Below are 18,282 nucleotides of genomic sequence, written 5' to 3' on the forward strand. Positions count from 1 at the left end.
TCACAATAAAATAAATACAGAAATACATTTAAAAAATAAAGAATCTGACAGATTAGGCGTGTCTATTAATTGAGCGAGCAAATATCCACGTCAAGAATTATTGACGTGAAAAGAGAATACAGTGGTCCCTCGCTATAACACCGTTCACCTGTCGTGGCCTCGGAGTCTCGCAGAGTATTTAGTCCAAATTTGCATGCCTTTTTTTTTTTTTTTTTACAGTGTTCTGCGTATCTGTTTATAAGAATCTTGTTGCCCAGAAGAAAAAAGAGCGCCAACAACTACTCTTAACTGTGTTGTCACACGGAAACAAACACCTGCTGCAGCGAGATGTGAGTGGAAAAAAGGCGCAGCGTCAGGACGCAGAGGAGCGATCTGTGACATACTGGTTAGTCACTATTAATAATTTCTTATGTGTCCGATCTCGTTCGTTGATCGTTAAAATTAATTTGTTAGTTCTAAATGCCATCATAATTATTTATAGGAAAACGTTCTATTTTTATTTCTCAAACAAATGTTTGGGCCTGAAAACAGTTTGGTATTATTTTCCTACTAAGGTTTGAACTTTGAGAGTGTTTACACACGAGAGAAAAGTGAGAAAATGTTCGTGCCTGATTGAGAAAGTGTATAAACTGTGTAGTGAGGGGTTTTACAGCTTTGAAACGTCTATAATAATTGTAAAAAATAACGCTGACTACATCGCGGTTTCGCCTATTACGGGCTATTTTTTAGAACGTAACTCCAGCGATTAATGAGGGACCACTGTAACACTTTATTGATTATATACTACAAAACAATTGATACGACAGCCGCTTTTGACGCTCTATTGGCACGCGTCGTGATTGGTGGATTTCTTTTTCATTGCCGTCTTTCCGGCTTCCATGTCATAAAATGAGGGTGTGTCTGAAGCGGAGTCTGAATATTTATGGGCGTGTTTATTATAATTACGATCGTTTCCACCCGCCGCATTTATCAAGATCACGTCAGGCGTACGCCAGAAATGGGCAGGTGCGCACTGCTTGATACATGTCACGGCGACTTTGGTGTATTTCAAGTTTACGCCGTAAATTTACGCCACAAGTGCGCAACATTGATACATGAGGCCCAATGTGAGTAGTCAGATCACATCCGAGTATCGGCCGTATTGTGTGAGAACATAAATCGTGCGCTTTGAACTTTTACACCATGTGGTTTTGTCATACAGTTTGAGTTGGAGCCGAGTACAATGATTGAAAATGTCGTACAGTGTCTGCCCAGCTTTACGTCTGAGTTCAAGGGTTAACACAGTCTGAGACCGTATCACATTGCCCAACTCAACTCATGACGGACAGGTGAGAGGTCGTGGTTGTGGTAGCAGCCATCTTGCCAATTCTCCGATAGGTCAGGGCAGCACATAAACCAATAAGTACCAGCCCTCCCACAAGAAAACCACATATAAATAAGTCTTTGACATCCTCCACAGAGACTGGTACCAAGCACACAACACGCCACTTCTCCCAGGAGTCAAGAACATAGCCCACAGGGTAGGTTCCATCTGGGCACGCAGGGTCCCCCCAGCCCTGATTTCCTTGTTGAAAAATGGTGTCAATAGCGTTCAGAGACCAGCTGTTCAATTCCATGGTTAATCCAAATGTAATTTGAAGAATTCACAATCTGGTGAAGTTGGGACTTTTGAAGTTTGGAGCAGAGATAGAAAAGCACAGAGGGAGAGGAGAGAGGAGGAGATGCGACCGCCCTCGCCGGAGTCCCATGCTGTATTGCTCAAAACACGCATTGCCTAAGTACAACCCCTTTGCGCCATGTGCCTTCTTTTGCAATCTGATTATGTGCAGTACTGCAATAGACTGGCATCGTGCCCAGGGTGGATCCTGCCTCTTACCCTGTAACTGCTGCTCCATCAACCACTCCCCTACCCCTGTGACCCTTAATTGAAGCAAGAATTTATAAACAATGAATGAATGAGTTAGTTATGTGCAGTATCAGTATCAAAGTGGAGTTTCACACGCCCCAAATGAACTTGCACTATGCAATTTAGACCATGCACTGCAGATGTCACGGGAGGGTTCTAGGTTTTAATCTCACCGATTTCTTTTTTTAACGAGGTATTATTTTGAAAGTCAAAATCGGAAGTGATTATCCTTATCGTTTTAATCAAGTTGCCACGTATGCATATTAAAAGGATTGCGCTTTTGTTTGCTTTTTTATGAGTGCGTGTGCTATTTATTTCCACTATGCAGTCAAAAGCTGCAAGTTCAGTAAGTATGAAATATGCGCGCAAATTAGACAGCCAAATGTTAACTGCAAATGTTCAGTTCATAGCAACAAAAACAAAAACTAACAAAACTAAAATAAAAAATAAAAAAAATAAAAGAAGAGCTCGTGTCCACCCCAGTCAGACTGTTCTGAGTCTGAAGGAAGTCACATGTGCTTCAAAGAAAAAGTTCAAAATACACCAAATTGCTTTTCATGTTTGACTTCCAAGAAGACACTGGATATATCCCAGTCTGGCGAAACAATCAAATTTTGAAGGTTGCAGAAAAAGGGTTATGGTTGTGATTGCTTAAATTTCAGCAGTCACAGTACAAAACTCTAACATTGGCAATTTTATTGTGTTGTTGTCTTAAAACTATTGTAATGTAAAAATTAATAAAATGAGTTTAAACTGGTTAACTGACCCCCCTTTTTTTTTTGCCTTGGATGAAGCTTACTTTTGTTTGCTTTGTTTGCCAAGACATAGGCATATTCGCTTCTTTCTATTACTTATCTGGCAACATTTGACGGCTTTCCAAGATGGCGCGTGTGCGAAGATGCTTTGTTCGCGGTGTTTTAGCGCGTCCTTTCCGAATATCTATTTTTTTCCTCCTGCTGTCCGACAGAAATAAACAGTCGCAGTTTCTGGAAGTTCAACTAATCCCGGACCCTGATTCAGACCGGATTTAAACGTTTCTCGGCGTTTTTTTCTCTTGACTAGTCTGCCGGAGGCCTACAAAGCTAGCTGAGTTAGCTTAGCCTGCTAACTGGGCCTGTTGTGTGGCGAAACAGTTTGTGTCATTGTGTAAAAATGTCTACAGTCCAAATGCTGAGAGCGTTACTGAAGCAGCGACTACCTGCAGATGATGAAGAAGAGATATTTGAGCTGCTTGAAAGAACCACAGAAGGATACGAGGAGGAACTTTGTCGTCTAGAAGAAGAGAACGAAGCACAACGACAACTGCTGGAAGCAGTTTGTAACTCGGAAGTTTGGTTACGCAGAACAGGTTTGTTTTCTCTTTTTAAACCAGAGGTTACGGTGTATATATATGTAAATACATGCATATCGAGCCCAATAGATTTTTTTTGGGGGGGGGGCATGATGATATTAGCGAGTACAAAATTTATAAAACTGATGTATCTGTTGATAGGCGTGTGTTTGTATGTAAACACGTGTGTGTGTGTGTGTGTGTGTGTGTGTGTGTGTGTGTGTGTGTGTGTGTGTGTGTGTGTGTGTGTGTGTGTGAGAGAGAGAGAGAACTGTGTGTACATTGCAGCAATTCGTTGTCAAACCTTTATGACAAAAAATGCATTTGATGTTTAAACATGAGCTTTATAAATGACTAAATCAGGAACCAATAAACGTGTCACGCTCCCTTCACTGGGATTGGCAGGTGCTCTGTTGTATTGTAGCATAATTTATATTTTTCTTTCTTTTGGCAAGCAGTGTGTTTTACATGATCTGGCGATACACCCTACTGAAAACCTGTTTTTTACCCATGACTCAATAAAAATGATATGCAACATAAATGTGAAAACACACAATAGATTATTATTTTTCACATGGGTGAAAAATGAGATTAAATGAAATGTTCTAAAAATTGGCATTGATAAGTGAAAAATAATCATTTTTACCCATTTATGATGCCCCTCGATTAGTGGGGGAAAAAAATGCAATAACTTAGGGTGGGTTAAAACATCGTAAGAAAGGATCATTGTGCTCTAATGTCAGAATGATACTGAGATTATTTACTGTGCTGCTAGAAATGAGTATCTGCTATATGACCGGAATTCTTGAAGAAAAAAAATGTATGAGGAGCACATCTCCAATGTTTGTTTTTGGTTGTAAGCAAGTACTAGAAGTGCTGTGTGACTTACATCACTTGGGGGTATAATCGCATCTGTGATTGGTAATTTTCAACATTAGTCCATTTTCAAAAAGGTGACCAATCCTGACAAAGAACGCTACAATTGTGATTTTTCATGGAATAACAACAGGATTAAAGAAATGTAAAATAAATAGTATTCAGCCTTAATGTGTTGTTGTAAGTAGTGATGGGTATTGATAAGATTTTATCTATCGATTCCGCTTATCGATCCAATTCCTTATCGATTCCCATATCATTACCTCTTGTGAATTTTCTGTATACTAAAAGCAGGCTTTACAGGTTTTCTATGTCACCAACATTTTGAGTCTTCAAGTAAATAAATATGAAATTGGTCACTGGATCCTTGAACTCTGGACTTAAATAAACTCTACATGTTGGATCCTTGATCTCTGGACTTAAAACAATCTACATGGTTGTCGTCGGGTAACCTTATCTTGTGAGTGTGTGGCTTTCAGTCACGCTGAATACCATCCTGTTGCTCTGACTTGCAATGAAACCACTTAATTCTGCGTCGAGCAGAGGACGCAAACAAAAATGATACATATTTAATTTTTGTTTGTGCCCCTCACGCTGTTGTGGCGCTGAGCTGCATCATCTTGGCACTAGGTTGCTTCCACGTGGCGCCGTCATAACGATGCACGACGCAACTGGGAGCAGCCCCGGTGTGAAAAGAGCTTAAGCTAAAAGACTATTGATGTCCATGAATCGAATCATTTCTTAATGATTCTTGAAAAGAATCGGTTCCTGATACCCATCCGTAGTTGTAAGCATCCAGTCGTTCAGCTGGGACCATGGCCCATGTCAGTAATGTATTAAATATACAATGTAACACATTGTTCTAAGCTCTAATACGTCCAACAGCCGCATTGTCACTTTTGTGTCATCTCTCGATGTCTCACAGCGCAGTGACGACAGAGACCAACTGCATCACACACAGGCTTAATTTTACGAATATTACAAGCTTTGCATTTCTTTCAAACGCTCCATCCTCTGACATGGCCAGTTAGCATAGATACAGCCAACGGCTAAAAACAGCTGCAGACATGCAAAAAGCTAAAACAAACTAATGGTTTGCTTTATACTTTTCTAAATATGCCTATTGTCTCTTTCTGAGGACTGCATGACGTAAAAAGTAGGGCTGGGTATTGATTAAAATTTCAAGAATCGATTTGATTCGGATTCTTAAAATTTAGAATCGATTATTTCTGTGTAGGCTCTCAGTTGTCCACGTGGTTTCCATAGTAGAGAAGCTTGAATGTTCGACTGGACTGGTTGGGTTGGTTGACGCGAGGACGTTTCGCTTCAAATTGCAGAAGCTTCCTTAGCTAAAATTCTTGCTCTGGTGGTCTGACTTCTGTCTTGACTCTTGTAGAGAAGAATAATCAAGAAGTCACAAAAGCTGGAGTTTTAAACCTAACCAGACCCCTCCTACCGAGAGGCAGACTGCTATAGGCTGGTGACTAAACAATAGCTCTAATTAGCACCTATTGTACTCTAGTTAGCACCCTCCTAATGACAGGGCAGCTGTCCCTCTCCTGATGGCTCCCTTGACGACTCTGCTGATGATGTAAATGACTCATTACCATGAACAAAAGACTGAAACTGCTTTGACCTGAGTACCCCATTGTAAACAGGGGATAAAGTGTGTCTCAGACCCCCTCCCCGGTTAAGGCTGGTTTCAAAACGTTTCACAAGAATGCCTCCTTGACCCCTCTCTCAAACCATTTCTTCTCTCTGGCTAATATTTTAACTTCCTTGTCCTCAAACGTGTGGTTAGTGTCTTTAAGGTGGAGATGAACTGCAGACTGAGGTCCACTGGCGCCCTCTCTGCGATGCTGGTATAGCCTTTTGTGTAAAGGTTGCTTAGTCTCACCTATGTAGTGTTTGTTACAGTTTTCCTGACATCTGATAGAATACACTACATTGCTCTGTTTGTAACTAGGGATCCTGTCTTTAGGGTGAACTAATTTCTGTCTCAAGGTGTTAACCGGTTTAAAGTAAACTGGGATTTTGTGCTGTCTGAAGATCCTCTGTAGTTTTTCCCCCTACTCCTGCTAAATAAGGGAGAGACACTCCTCTTCTTTTCTCCGTCTCCTGTCTGTCTGGTCTCTTTGTTCTCTGGGACTTCTGCACTTTGTCCAGGGACCATCGTGGGTCCCCACATACTGTGAGGGCTTTCCGGACAAGTTGTTGTTCTTTAGCCCTTCCTTCTGCAGTTGTGGGCACCTGTAGGGCTCTGTGTTGAAGCGTCCTGATCACCCCGAGCTTGTGTTTAAGGGGGTGGTTTGAGCCAAAGAGCAGATATTGGTCAGTGTGAGTTGGTTTTCTGTAAACCCCTGTCTGGAGCTGCCTGTTCTCTCCAATCGTAACATCACAGTCCAAGAAGGCTAAATGGTTGTTTCTGGCATCCTCACGTGTGAACTTGATATTGGCGTCCACCGAGTTGATGTGTTCTGTAAAGTCCTCAACTTCCTGTTGCTTGATTTTAACCCATGTGTCATCAACATATCTGAACCAGTGACTGGGAGAGATGCCCGTGAAAGACGTCAAGGCTGTCTTCTCCACTCGCTCCATGTACAGATTGGCCACAATGGGGGATACCGGAGACCCCATTGCACAGCCATGAATCTGCCTGTAGTAATTCCCCCTAAACAGGAAATACGTGGTGTTAAGACAGATCTCCAAGAGCTGGCAGATGTGGTCTGGTGTGAGTTTGGTCCTTTCAAGTAGAGACACATCCTCCAGCAGTCTCTGCCTCACAGCTGAGACTGCCTTAGCGGTGGGGATGCAGGTGAACAACGAAGTCACATCAAAAGACACGATTGTTTCATCTGCCTCCAGCTGCAGGTCCTTGATCTTGTTCACAAAATCTTGTGTGTTCTCCACATGGTGTTCTGAGTTACCCACTAGAGGAGCCAAAATCCACTTGAGGTGCTTGGCCACATTGTACGTGATGGAATGTGTGCTACATACAATAGGCCTGAGTGGCACGTCCTGTTTGTGGATTTTGGGCAGTCCATAGATGCACGGAGTGGCGTCCCCAGGGTACAGTCTGTAGTATGTCTGCCTGTCGATGAGTCCCTCTTTCTCCAGGTTTTGGAGGTAGCTAATGGTTTTCTTCTTATAGCCGCCTGTGGGGTCTCACTTCAGACGTTCATATGTATTGGAGTCACTGAGCAAGTTGTTGATCTTGGCCTCGTAGTCAGATGTGTTCAGGACCACCGTGCATCTGCCTTTATTTTCAGGAGACGGAGACAAGAAGAAGAGGAGTGTCTCTTCCTTATTTAGCAGGAGTAGGGGAAAAACTACAGAGGATCTTCAGACAACACAAAATCCCAGTTTACTTTAAACCGGTTAACACCTTGAGACAGAAATTAGTTCACCCTAAGGACAGGATCCCTAGTTACAAACAGAGCAATGTAGTGTATTCTATCAGATGTCAGGAAAACTGTAACGAACACTACATAGGTGAGACTAAGCAACCTTACACAAAAGGCTATACCAGCACCGCAGAGAGGGCGCCAGTGGACCTCAGTCTGCAGTTCATCTCCACTTTAAAGACACTAACCACACATTTGAGGACAAGGAAGTTAAAATATTAGCCAGAGAGAAGAAATGGTTTGAGAGAGGGGTCAAGGAGGCATTCTTTGTGAAACATTTGAAACCCAGCCTTAACCGGGGAGGGCGTCTGAGACACACTTTATCCCCTGTTTACAATGGGGTACTCAGGTCAAAGCAGTTTCAGTCTTTTGTTCATGGTAATGAGTCATTCACGTCATCAGCAGAGTCGTCAAGGGAGCCATCAGGAGAGGGACAGCTGCCCTGTCATTAGGAGGGTGCTAACTAGAGCACAATAGGTGCTAATTAGAGCTATTGTTTAGTCACCAGCCTATGGCAGTCTGCCTCTCGGTAGGAGGGGTCTGGTTAGGTTTAAAACTCCAGCTTTTGTGACTTCTTGATTATTCTTCTCTACAAGAGTCAAGACAGAAGTCAGACCACCAGAGCAAGAATTTAGCTGAGGAAGCTTCTGCGATTTGAAGCGAAACGTCCTCGCGTCAAGTAACCCAGTCCAGACGAAGATTCAAGCTTCTCTACTTCAGGGGGAAAATGGCCCCGGTCTCCCCTACAAAACGTTCACCTGCAGTGTACAGTGCTCTGCAGGAGAACTTTATCCATACCTGCTGCAGCAAGTGCTGGGGGAAGTTCTCCTGAGTCCTGCAGCACCAGAACTTTTCTCCTGCAGTGGAAAAGTTCTACTACAGTCCACACCAGAGAAACTTCCTGCGCTGTCCCACGGAAATGGCACGTTATAAGGAATGAAAAAAAAAAAACTGCTGTGGAAGTAAACGGCGGAGGATTCTCTTTTCTTGCCCGCAACAACAGACAGTTCCGGTAGTCGTCATTGACATCTTTAAATGGATTTGACAGAGGTTGATGAATAAATTGTGGATGTGCTGCTTCTAAATCAGAACCAGCACGTCCACAATCAGTGGAGAGAAATGATCATTTAATTTTTCCCGTTACACATCCTCGGAAACAGCATAGCGGCCCAACTGCAGTGTAATTTTTTTCAGGCACGCTGTTATAACACTCGCAAGAAGTGCGCACATATATATATATATATATATATATATATATATATATATATATATATATATATATATATATATATATATATATATATATATATTTGATATACATACAACCCCTGGCAAAAATTATGGAATCACCGGCCTCGGAGGATGTTCATTTAGTTGTTTAATTTTGTAGAAAAAAAGCACATCACAGACATGACACAAAACTATAGTCATTTCAAATGGCAACTTTCTGGCTTTAAGAAACACTATAAGAAATCAGGAAAAATAATTGTGGCTGTCAGTAACAGTTACTTTTTTAGACCAAGCAGAGGGAAAAAAATATGGACTCACTCAATTCTGAGGAATGAATTATGGAATCACCCTGTAAATTTTCATCCCCCTGCATCAAATCAGTTTTCCTACACTTTTTTTTTTTATGTTTAACAATCATGAGGGTTTGCACTGAAGCTTCTGCCGTCCAAAATGAAGCACACCAAGAACAAGAAAAAGTTGCAGTTCCTTTACTGGCCATTTGCGACTAGCTCAAAAAAAGAAACCGGTTCCCATAGGAGCCAAAGTTAAAATATACAACTTTAAAGTAGGGCTGCAGCTATCGATTATTTTCGTAATCGAGTATTCTATCGATTATTCTGGCGATTAATCAAGTAATCGGATAAAAAGTACTTTTGCTTTTTAAAACATTAACAGTCCAGGGCTCTCCCTAAGTAATGGCACAATGTCACTGCGTCATCACGGAGATTGTCAAATTTAGTGTATCCCTTTCTGTTTTCCTGGGTAGTTATTTATGTTTTCACATCAAGTTTTGGATCTTTCCTGGTGTCAGGAGCTCAGCCAAAGTCAGGCCAAAGTCTTGACATTTTGCTCAAATGGTGGTGGGTTGTGGCTTTCTGTTTTTTTGTTTTCCCAACTTGTAAAATGCAACCATTTTTATTGATTGATTGATTTATTAAGGTGGTGGACTGGGTCCCTGCATGAATTTCTTTTTAACACTGCGATTCAGCCAATGCATTTCATTTTCAGCTGGAGGTTGAACATGCAGCCTCGCGGTCACTGTTTTTTTTTTTATTTATTTTTTTATTATTATTATTATTTTATTTGAGTTCCCGTTTCTGTGAAGCATTGTGTGTTGCCCAAAAAAGCAAAAATTAAAAAGCGAAACACTTATTACGAATCTAAGCAAAACGCAGAAGAAAGCGTGGACTTCTTCCAGAGACTCTGTGGCCGGGACGGAGCTGTGTGAGGGCAGTGCTGAGCCGCTCACACCGGGTAGAGAGAGGCAGCAGCCGGCCGCCACACGTAGAGCAGTCAGTGGACGAAACTGTTGTTTTTTAAAAAAAAAAACAAAACACACTGCTTTGCTTTAAATGCACAGTCAACTATTTGAGATGATCAGCGTGGACCGTCTTTTTCATAAAAGACTTTATTTCATTATGTTTGTCACGTTGGAAAGCTGTAGCTATTGTGCTAATTTGATTAGCGCTTGCTCTAGTCTTCTTCTGTTTGTTTTTCTGGGGACGTTACAGCGCCACACACAGGCCTGGCATATGTACTACAACGTTAAACGAAGCTTCGGGGCACAGAATTTGCCTCGAACATTTTTTTGTAATCAAATTATTCGAATTACTCGACTAATCGTTTCAGCCCTACTTTAAAGTATAAATAATAGGGCTGCAGCTATCAAATATTTTTGGAATCGAATATTCTATCGATTATTTTATCTATTAATCGAGTAATCCGATAAAAATTACCTTTTTGTTTTTAAACAATATCAGTAGTGGCAGGGCTCTCCCTAAGCACTGGCACAATGTTTCTGTGCCATCATGCAGATTTTTAGGTTTAGGGTGTTCCCTCTCTGTTTGGCCGGGTTATTAATTTTTTCATATTAAGAGTTTTAGAGCTTTGTCAAACCATAAGCCCAGGCAGTCTGTGAAATCTTCAGTGTGCATTCTTTTTTTCCTCCTTATTGCATATTTCATTTGCACTTTTTATTACTGTGATTTATCCAGTGTTTAGTGTATATTTCTACATGCTGTACAGAGTGTAGCTCAAACCAAAGTCAAATTCTTTGTTTTCTGTGGATACTTGGCGAATAACAGAGCCTTTGAAAACCGGCAGTGGATTGCAGCGTTTCCACAAAAGCTGCCTAAAAACTAATGCTTAATAAAAACTCTTACCAAATCTGAATTAAAGCTTTATTTTAATCATTAAGCATGACTCATTTAAAGTGCACATCCTTTTGCTTCATCTGCGGAGGTGGAGAATGGCCAGTGGAGCAAAACGTATTTTTTTAAATATATACAAACACACTGCTTCACTTTAAATGCGCAATAAGTCAGTTTCAGATGATCCACGCCGACCCTTTCTCTTAAAAGGCTTTATTTTACTCAGTGTGTGGCTTTGCAAACTTGTAGCATCGCCTGCTACATTGATTAGCGCTATGGTCTTCTTCTGTGTTACGGCGCCACATACAGGCCTGGTGTCTGTACTACACCTTTAAACCAAGCCTTGAGGCAAAGAATTTGCCTCGAACATTTTTTGTAATCGAATTATTCGAATTACTCGATGAATCGTTTCAGCCCTAATAAATAAACATGTTTACGGCCTATTACAACTCCAGTTCCAATGAAGTTGGGACACTGTGTAAAATGTAAATAAAAACAGAATACAATGATTTGCAAATCCTCTTTAACCTATATTCAATTGAATACACCACAAAGACAAGATATTTAATGTTCAAACTGATAAACTTTATTGTTTTTGTTTGCTCATTTTGAAATGGATGCCTGCAACGCATTTCAAAAAAGCTGGGACAGTGGTATGTTTACCACTGTGTTACATCACCTTTCCTTCTAACAACACTCAATAAGCATTTGGGAACTGAGGACACTAATTGTTGAAGCTTTGTAGGTGGAATTCTTTCCCATTCTTGCTTGATGTACGATTTCAGTTGTTCAACAGTCCGGGGTCTCCGTTGTCGTATTTTGTGCTTCATAATGTGCCACACATTTTCAATTGGTGACAGGTCTGGACTGCAGGCAGGCCAGTCTAGTACCCGCACTCTTTTACTATGAAGCCACGCTGTTGTAACACGTGCAGAATGTGGCTTGGCATCGTCTTGCTGAAATAAGCAGGGACGTCCCTGAAAAAGACGTTGCTTGGATGGCAGCATGTGTTGCTCCAAAACCTGGATGTACCTTTCAGCATTGATGGTGCCATCACAGGTGTATGTTGCCCATGCCATGGGCACTAACACACCCCCATACCATCACAGATGCTGGCTTTTGAACTTTGCGCTGGTAACAATCTGGATGGTCTTTTTCCTCTTTTGTCCGGAGGACACAACGTCCATGATTTCCACAAATAATTTGAAATGTCGACTCACCAGACCACAGCACACTTTTCCACTTTGCATCTGTCCATTTCAAATGAGCTCGGCGTTTCTGGATGTTGTTGATGTTTGGCTTTCACTTTGCATGGTAGAGTTTGAACTTGCACTTGTAGATGTAGCGATGAACTGTGTTAACTGACAATGGTTTTCTGAAGTGCTCCTGAGCCCACGCGGTAAGATCCTTTACACAGTGATGTCGGTTTTCAATGCAGTGCCGCCTAGGGTTGGGGATCAAGAACTGGTTCTCTTTAGGTATCGTTAAGGAATGATTCGATCCACCGACATCAGTAGCCTTTTTGCTTAACAGTTCCCTTATTGGTCCTTCAGAGTGGCCGTTGTTTTTGGGGGTGTTTGTCGGGAAAATGATCATGTCTGTATGTTGATTACAGAACCCCTGCAGGGTCTGTAATCAACCGTTTTTGCAGCGCGGCTCTTCTTTGATCCGACCCGCTGGTTCGTTTTATTTTGCTTTATCTTAATTTCCCCCCGCTAAAACCCCAAAGAGCAAATGTCTGTGAGTAGTATTTACCTTTTTTATGTTAAACTGACTTGTTATGGTCTTCTGAAACAGTTGATAGATGTATTTTATAACTTAAAAAGGGGACCGATGCTAAAACATTAGCATGTCTATGGCATATTCAATGTTAAAGTTAGCATTAAGCTGTTCGCATCTCAGCACATTTGTGTGCATTTGTTTTCTGTATAATAATTAATGGCTCAGCGTTTGTTTTCATAAAAGTTGAATGTATTACAAATTGTAATATTTTAAAATTTATTTTTGTTTATATATTATTAATAATAATAATAGCAACAACAGCAATAATACTAATAATAACTAATGGTGCTACAATACAATTATAGATAAAGAGACAAAAAGAACCTGATTAAAAACACAACAGAAAATACAAAATCAACTAACAATGAACATAAATAAATATAGAAATAAATAACTGGTTCCTAGTGACTCTTACACCTCCACTTCATCCCTGTTTTATTTAAGTTTAATGACAATTTGTTTTGGTCAAACCATATTTTCAATTTGTTAATTTCTTCAGTGATTTCCTCCAGAACTATCTGCTAAGCTAGAAAACTGCTGCATCCTAGTAATAGCAGAATACTACTGGAATGAATTTGAATAAGGAAAGTTGTTGTCTGGAATAGTACCAGATTCCATTTCAGAGCTTCTCGAATTCAAAAATGTTCATGAGGGTGGTGTTGGGGCGTAATTTTGGGTTTCACCTTTTTTTTTTTTCTTTTTTTTTTTTCACCACTTTCATATCTGAATATGTCAATCGTGAGTCACTTTTGTGTGGCTTAAAGTCACTAACTGTCTGTCTTGTTGCGAGAAAGAAACGAGAATTGTCCTCCGTTCTGTTCACACAGCTCCAAACGCTGCGCGGTCTCTGCCGAGTCAAGTTAGAACAATAGAGTCCAGTCAGAATAAATAACTTCAAAGCAAAACACTGTTTAAATCAATTGACACCTCTTTCCAAACGTTGTAATACAAAAAACACAATAGATCAAAAAAAATTTTTCCTCCCAAAATGAGACGTCCTGCACTGACATGCAGCAGCCAACTGAGCTTAGCTCAGAGGTACAGAGAGACTACCAATTTTATTTATGTCCAGAGATCAAGGATCCAGTGACCAATTTAAAATGTTGTTGACATAGAAAACCTGTAAAGCCTACTTTTAGTACACATAAAATTCACAAGCGGTATCGATAAGGAATTGGATCGATAAGCGGAATCGATAATGGCATCGATGAAATCTTATCATACCCATCCCTAATTTTATATATATGGGTGATTCTTTAACTACGGGCACTAGTGGCCTTGTAAATGTAATTTCCACCACACCATTGCCTTACAATATAAAGCGCCTTGGGGCAACTGTTTGTTGTGATTTGGTGCTATATACATGCGCTCTGATGTCACTGTTTATCTCCCTAGAAACTACCCAAACAATCTTTCATACAAACTGTTTAGGGACATTACAGTGTTGTGGTGGAAATTACGGCAGTAGTGTGGGACAACTACATTTTGTTTAAAAAAAAAAAAAAATCACAGCAGTTGTATGACATTGAATACCCCAATTATGTTTTGATTATTTTACTGATATTTTATTCAGAGATATTTTAAAACATTAGAAAAAACGTTTCTTTACTATTCATTTTTATCATTGAAGATCAAAAGTCTGGGTGTGGGACAAGCACAAAACGGCAATATTTGCATATAATGATGCTGAAAAAAGGTGAAAAACTCATCATAGACTACTAGAACAAATTTCTTAACACACTTTCATTGTAAAGATAACTATAAAAGTGTGAAATTTCCCCTTTTTTCTGTTTTTCATACAATATGATCAAAGGACATAAGTGCCCGTAGTCTAAGAATCACCCATATAAAAAATCTGCCTGTATTTGTCTTTAGTTTGAAATTTATTATTTCACTGTTTTTGTCTTATTGCCTTTAAAAATATTTTGTTTTAAAGATACTATATCAAATTAATCATAATGTAGAAATGCACTTCCTTTTCTAGGAAATCTATATTTTCTGTGTATAGTATGTTTACAAAATAAAAATTGCTGTTAATTTTATAATTAATCATGATAATTATTTCCCTCAGATGATGTACAACAACCCATGGTAATTAAAGAAGAGGAGTCCCCTGAAGACCAAGCATGGAGCTGCAGTTATACCCAAGTGGAACCAGCAGGGCCACAAATCAAAGAGGAAAATGAAGAACTGTGGACCAGTGAGGGACAAGAACACTTTCATGAGTTGAGTGATATGGATATCATCCAGTTCCCATTCACCCATTTCGCTGTGGAACATCAAAATGATAGGACTCTTCATTCTTCAGAGATTCATCATTGCCCAGCTGAGAAGAACAGTGACTCTGAACCTCAAGCCAGCAGCTCAACTGAGCAAATGAAAACTAAATATAGAGCAGATAGTGGAGTATCAGAACCAGCTAACAGTTTAGCTGTAGACATTAATTTACCACCACATATAGATGTCATGCTTTCACAGTCTTCGGAATCTGAGACAGAAGTCAGTGATGTTGATGACTGGAAGGTAACCAGGCAATCTCAATCAAACTTGAAGTTTCTTAAAAATCACAAACTCCCTCTAAATATTAGCAGATCTAATGATGGCCCAAAAGAATTTACATGTTTGGACTGTGGTCAAGCATTTGGTAGAAAAGATACTCTGAGGGTTCACTTAAGAACTCATACAGGAGAGAAACCATTTAGCTGTTCTAAATGTGGTCAGAGTTTTAGCATTGCATGTAATCTGAAGGAACATATGAGAACTCATACAGGAGAGAAACCTTTTAGCTGTTCTGACTGCGGTCAAAGGTTCTTTCGAAAAGTCCGTCTGAAAGAACACCTGTTGACTCATTCAGGAGAAAAACCCTTTAGCTGTTCTGATTGCGGTCAAAAGTTTGGTCGAAAGGATAAGATGAGGGTCCACATGAAAAGTAATACAGTAGAGAATCCTGTTAGCTGTTCCGAATGTGGGCAACTCTTTACCATGATGTGTAGTCTGAAGTCCCACATGAGAATTCATAAAGAAGATACTCCTTGTATCTGTTTGAGTGCGGTCAAAGATTTAGTCGAAAGAGCAACCTGAAGGAACACCTGAAAGTTCATACAGGAGAAAAACCTTTTAGCTGTACTGAGTGTGATCAAAGATTTGGACAAAAGGGCACCCTGAAGAAACATTTGAGAATTCATACAGGAGAGAAACCATTCAGCTGTCCTGACTGCAATCAAAGTTTTGGTCGAAAGGGGAATCTGAAGGAGCACATGAAAATTCATACAGGAGAAAAACCTTTCACTTGCTCTGACTGTGGTCAGAGGTTTGGTCGAAAGTGCAATCTGAAGGAACATGAGAAAATTCATACAGGAGAGAAACGTTTTATTTGTTCTGAGTGTGGGCAAAAGTTTGGGCAAAAGGGCACGCTGAAAGAACACATGAGAATTCATACAGGAGAAAAACCTTATAGCTGTTCACATTGTGGTCAAGGTTTCGTCTGATGTGTAATTTGAAGACCCACATGAGAATTCATACTGGAGAGAAACCTTTTAGCTGTGTTGAATGTGGTCAAAGATTTGGCCAAAAAGTCCATATGAAGGAACATATGAAAATTCATACAGGAGAGAAACCCTTTAGCTGTTGTGAATGTGGTCAAAGATTTGGCCAAAAGGTCCATATGAAGGAACACATGATAATTCATACAGGAGAGAAACCATTTAACTGTTCTGAGTGTGGACAAAGGTTTAGTCGGAAGGACAATTTGAAGGCCCACAGGAGAACTCATAGTGGTGAAAAACTGTTTACCTGTTCTCGGTGTTGTCAGATGTTTAGCCAGAGGTGCCAGCTGAAGACCCACTTGTTAATGCATGCAGAAGAGCAACCATTTGGCACTTGTGGAGCAGAATTAACCTTTGAAGAGACAGACTAATTCACTGTGAGGAAAACATTTTATTCAGTGCAAAAGAATAGGATGTTAAAAATATATGCATGTTCAGAACCTGGCATTGACAGAACTCTTGTTTTAGATAACAAAAAGTAAACAGAAATGCCACAGTTGAAAAATTGGCCACAACTACTTCACAATCAATTAAATATCCAGCTACATCAGACTGTTACTGAACAAACCATGTTATCAATAAATTGTTTGTGTAGATAATAATATTTACTGCTGTAATTTTATTTCACTGATGCAGTGAAACATTATTTGGTATCTACCATGTACTGTAGAGACCACACCAGTTAGCATGAATGAAACAGAAAAACTTTGCAGTCTTGAGTTTGCTTCCCACTTGGTGTGGCGTTTGCATGTTCTCTCTGTTTGCGTAGCTTTCCTTCTGGTTCTCCAGTGTCCTCCCACTTCCAAAAACATGCAGGTTGGGTTAATTTGGTAGCCCTAAATGAACCATAGGTGTGAGTGGGAGTGATTGAGTTTGTCTATTTGTGTGTCAGACCCTGTGATCGATTGGTGTACTGTCCACGATGACACTTGCCTCTTGCCCAGTGATTGCTGGGTACGTTTTACCCGTACTGAGTAAAACTTCCTGGGTCATGGGGTAGGCTCAGTGACTGTCACATACTGGTTACAGTGTTTGAAATAAATGCCCCAAGAGCTTCCTAATGCCTTAAAATGTGCTGTGCTTATGAATTCACTGTGTATTTGTGACTGATGGAACTGGCCTCAGTATATATTTTGTAAATGATTTGGGTTCACATATATACATTTACTTGACTATAATTAAATATAATCTGATTTGCTTAAAGCCTTTGAAAACTTAAAGCTATTTGTCTAGTTAGTTCATACATGAAGTTCAGGGCAACTAAACTTTATGAATTTAGACTGTATGAGTCTGTGAAACTGGACTTATAACCAAATGCCCCTCTCGCCACTTTGTTCATGAATCGGATCATAAACAGCTTGGGTTTATTTTAAAGATTGCACCCAGTTTATTGGGCCACTATTGATTTTAGCGCAAGAACGGTTTTTCATAATTGATTAATCAAGAAAACAGTCAATTTATTAGTTGTTTTGAACTGAAAACATCAGAATGTGGTGAAAAATGTTGATCTGTGCTTTCAAACCCAGAAATATTCAATTTACTGCCATAGTGGAGTAAAGAAGCCAGTAAAAATAGATCAGTGACACATTTAAGATGGAATTTTTTTTTAATAACTCAGAATAATTAACTCAAGTCTCTTGTCAAAAATGTGGATTAATTTTTAAAGCTCTACTTGATTTACTTGGTTTTAATCTCAGCAGGGTTGCAGTATATTTAACTAGAAATTTCCCAGAGATGGAGCATTCAAAGCTTAATTTGCATTATAGGAGGCACTGTTGAAACAGTAATAGGTCATGGCAGCTTCACTTGTCAAGCTTCATGTTGATTATTAGAATTTCAGGTTTCATTTTATTCTGTGCTTTTAAAGTATTGTTTTTGTTGCTTTGTATTTCTAAATCTGTACTTATATTTGGGAATTTTTTTAAACTTTACATCAAGTCAGAGTTACTGATCTTAAAAGTGTTTGAAATCATTAATGTGCTTGGTACCTCCTCATGAACTTAGTCATTGATACAGTACAGTTCCAACTGCTTAGTACAGTGGTTGATATAACTTCTGT

The 18,282-nt window shown here is 39.8% G+C and overlaps 1 protein-coding gene across 1 annotated transcript; it reads left to right on the forward strand.

The window, feature by feature from the left end:
- The first annotated feature begins 2,779 nt into the window (after positions 1-2,779).
- LOC117525959 (zinc finger protein 569-like) lies at positions 2,780-15,841 on the forward strand. Its single transcript, XM_034187940.1, has 2 exons — positions 2,780-3,254; positions 14,750-15,841. Exons 1-2 carry the CDS (start codon positions 3,059-3,061, stop codon positions 15,757-15,759), a joined length of 1,206 nt encoding a protein of 401 aa, XP_034043831.1. The 5' UTR covers positions 2,780-3,058; the 3' UTR covers positions 15,760-15,841.
- Positions 15,842-18,282: the final 2,441 nt, after the last annotated feature.

The sequence above is a fragment of the Thalassophryne amazonica genome, chromosome 15 (assembly GCF_902500255.1).
Source record: "Thalassophryne amazonica chromosome 15, fThaAma1.1, whole genome shotgun sequence".
Lineage (NCBI taxonomy): Eukaryota > Metazoa > Chordata > Actinopteri > Batrachoidiformes > Batrachoididae > Thalassophryne > Thalassophryne amazonica.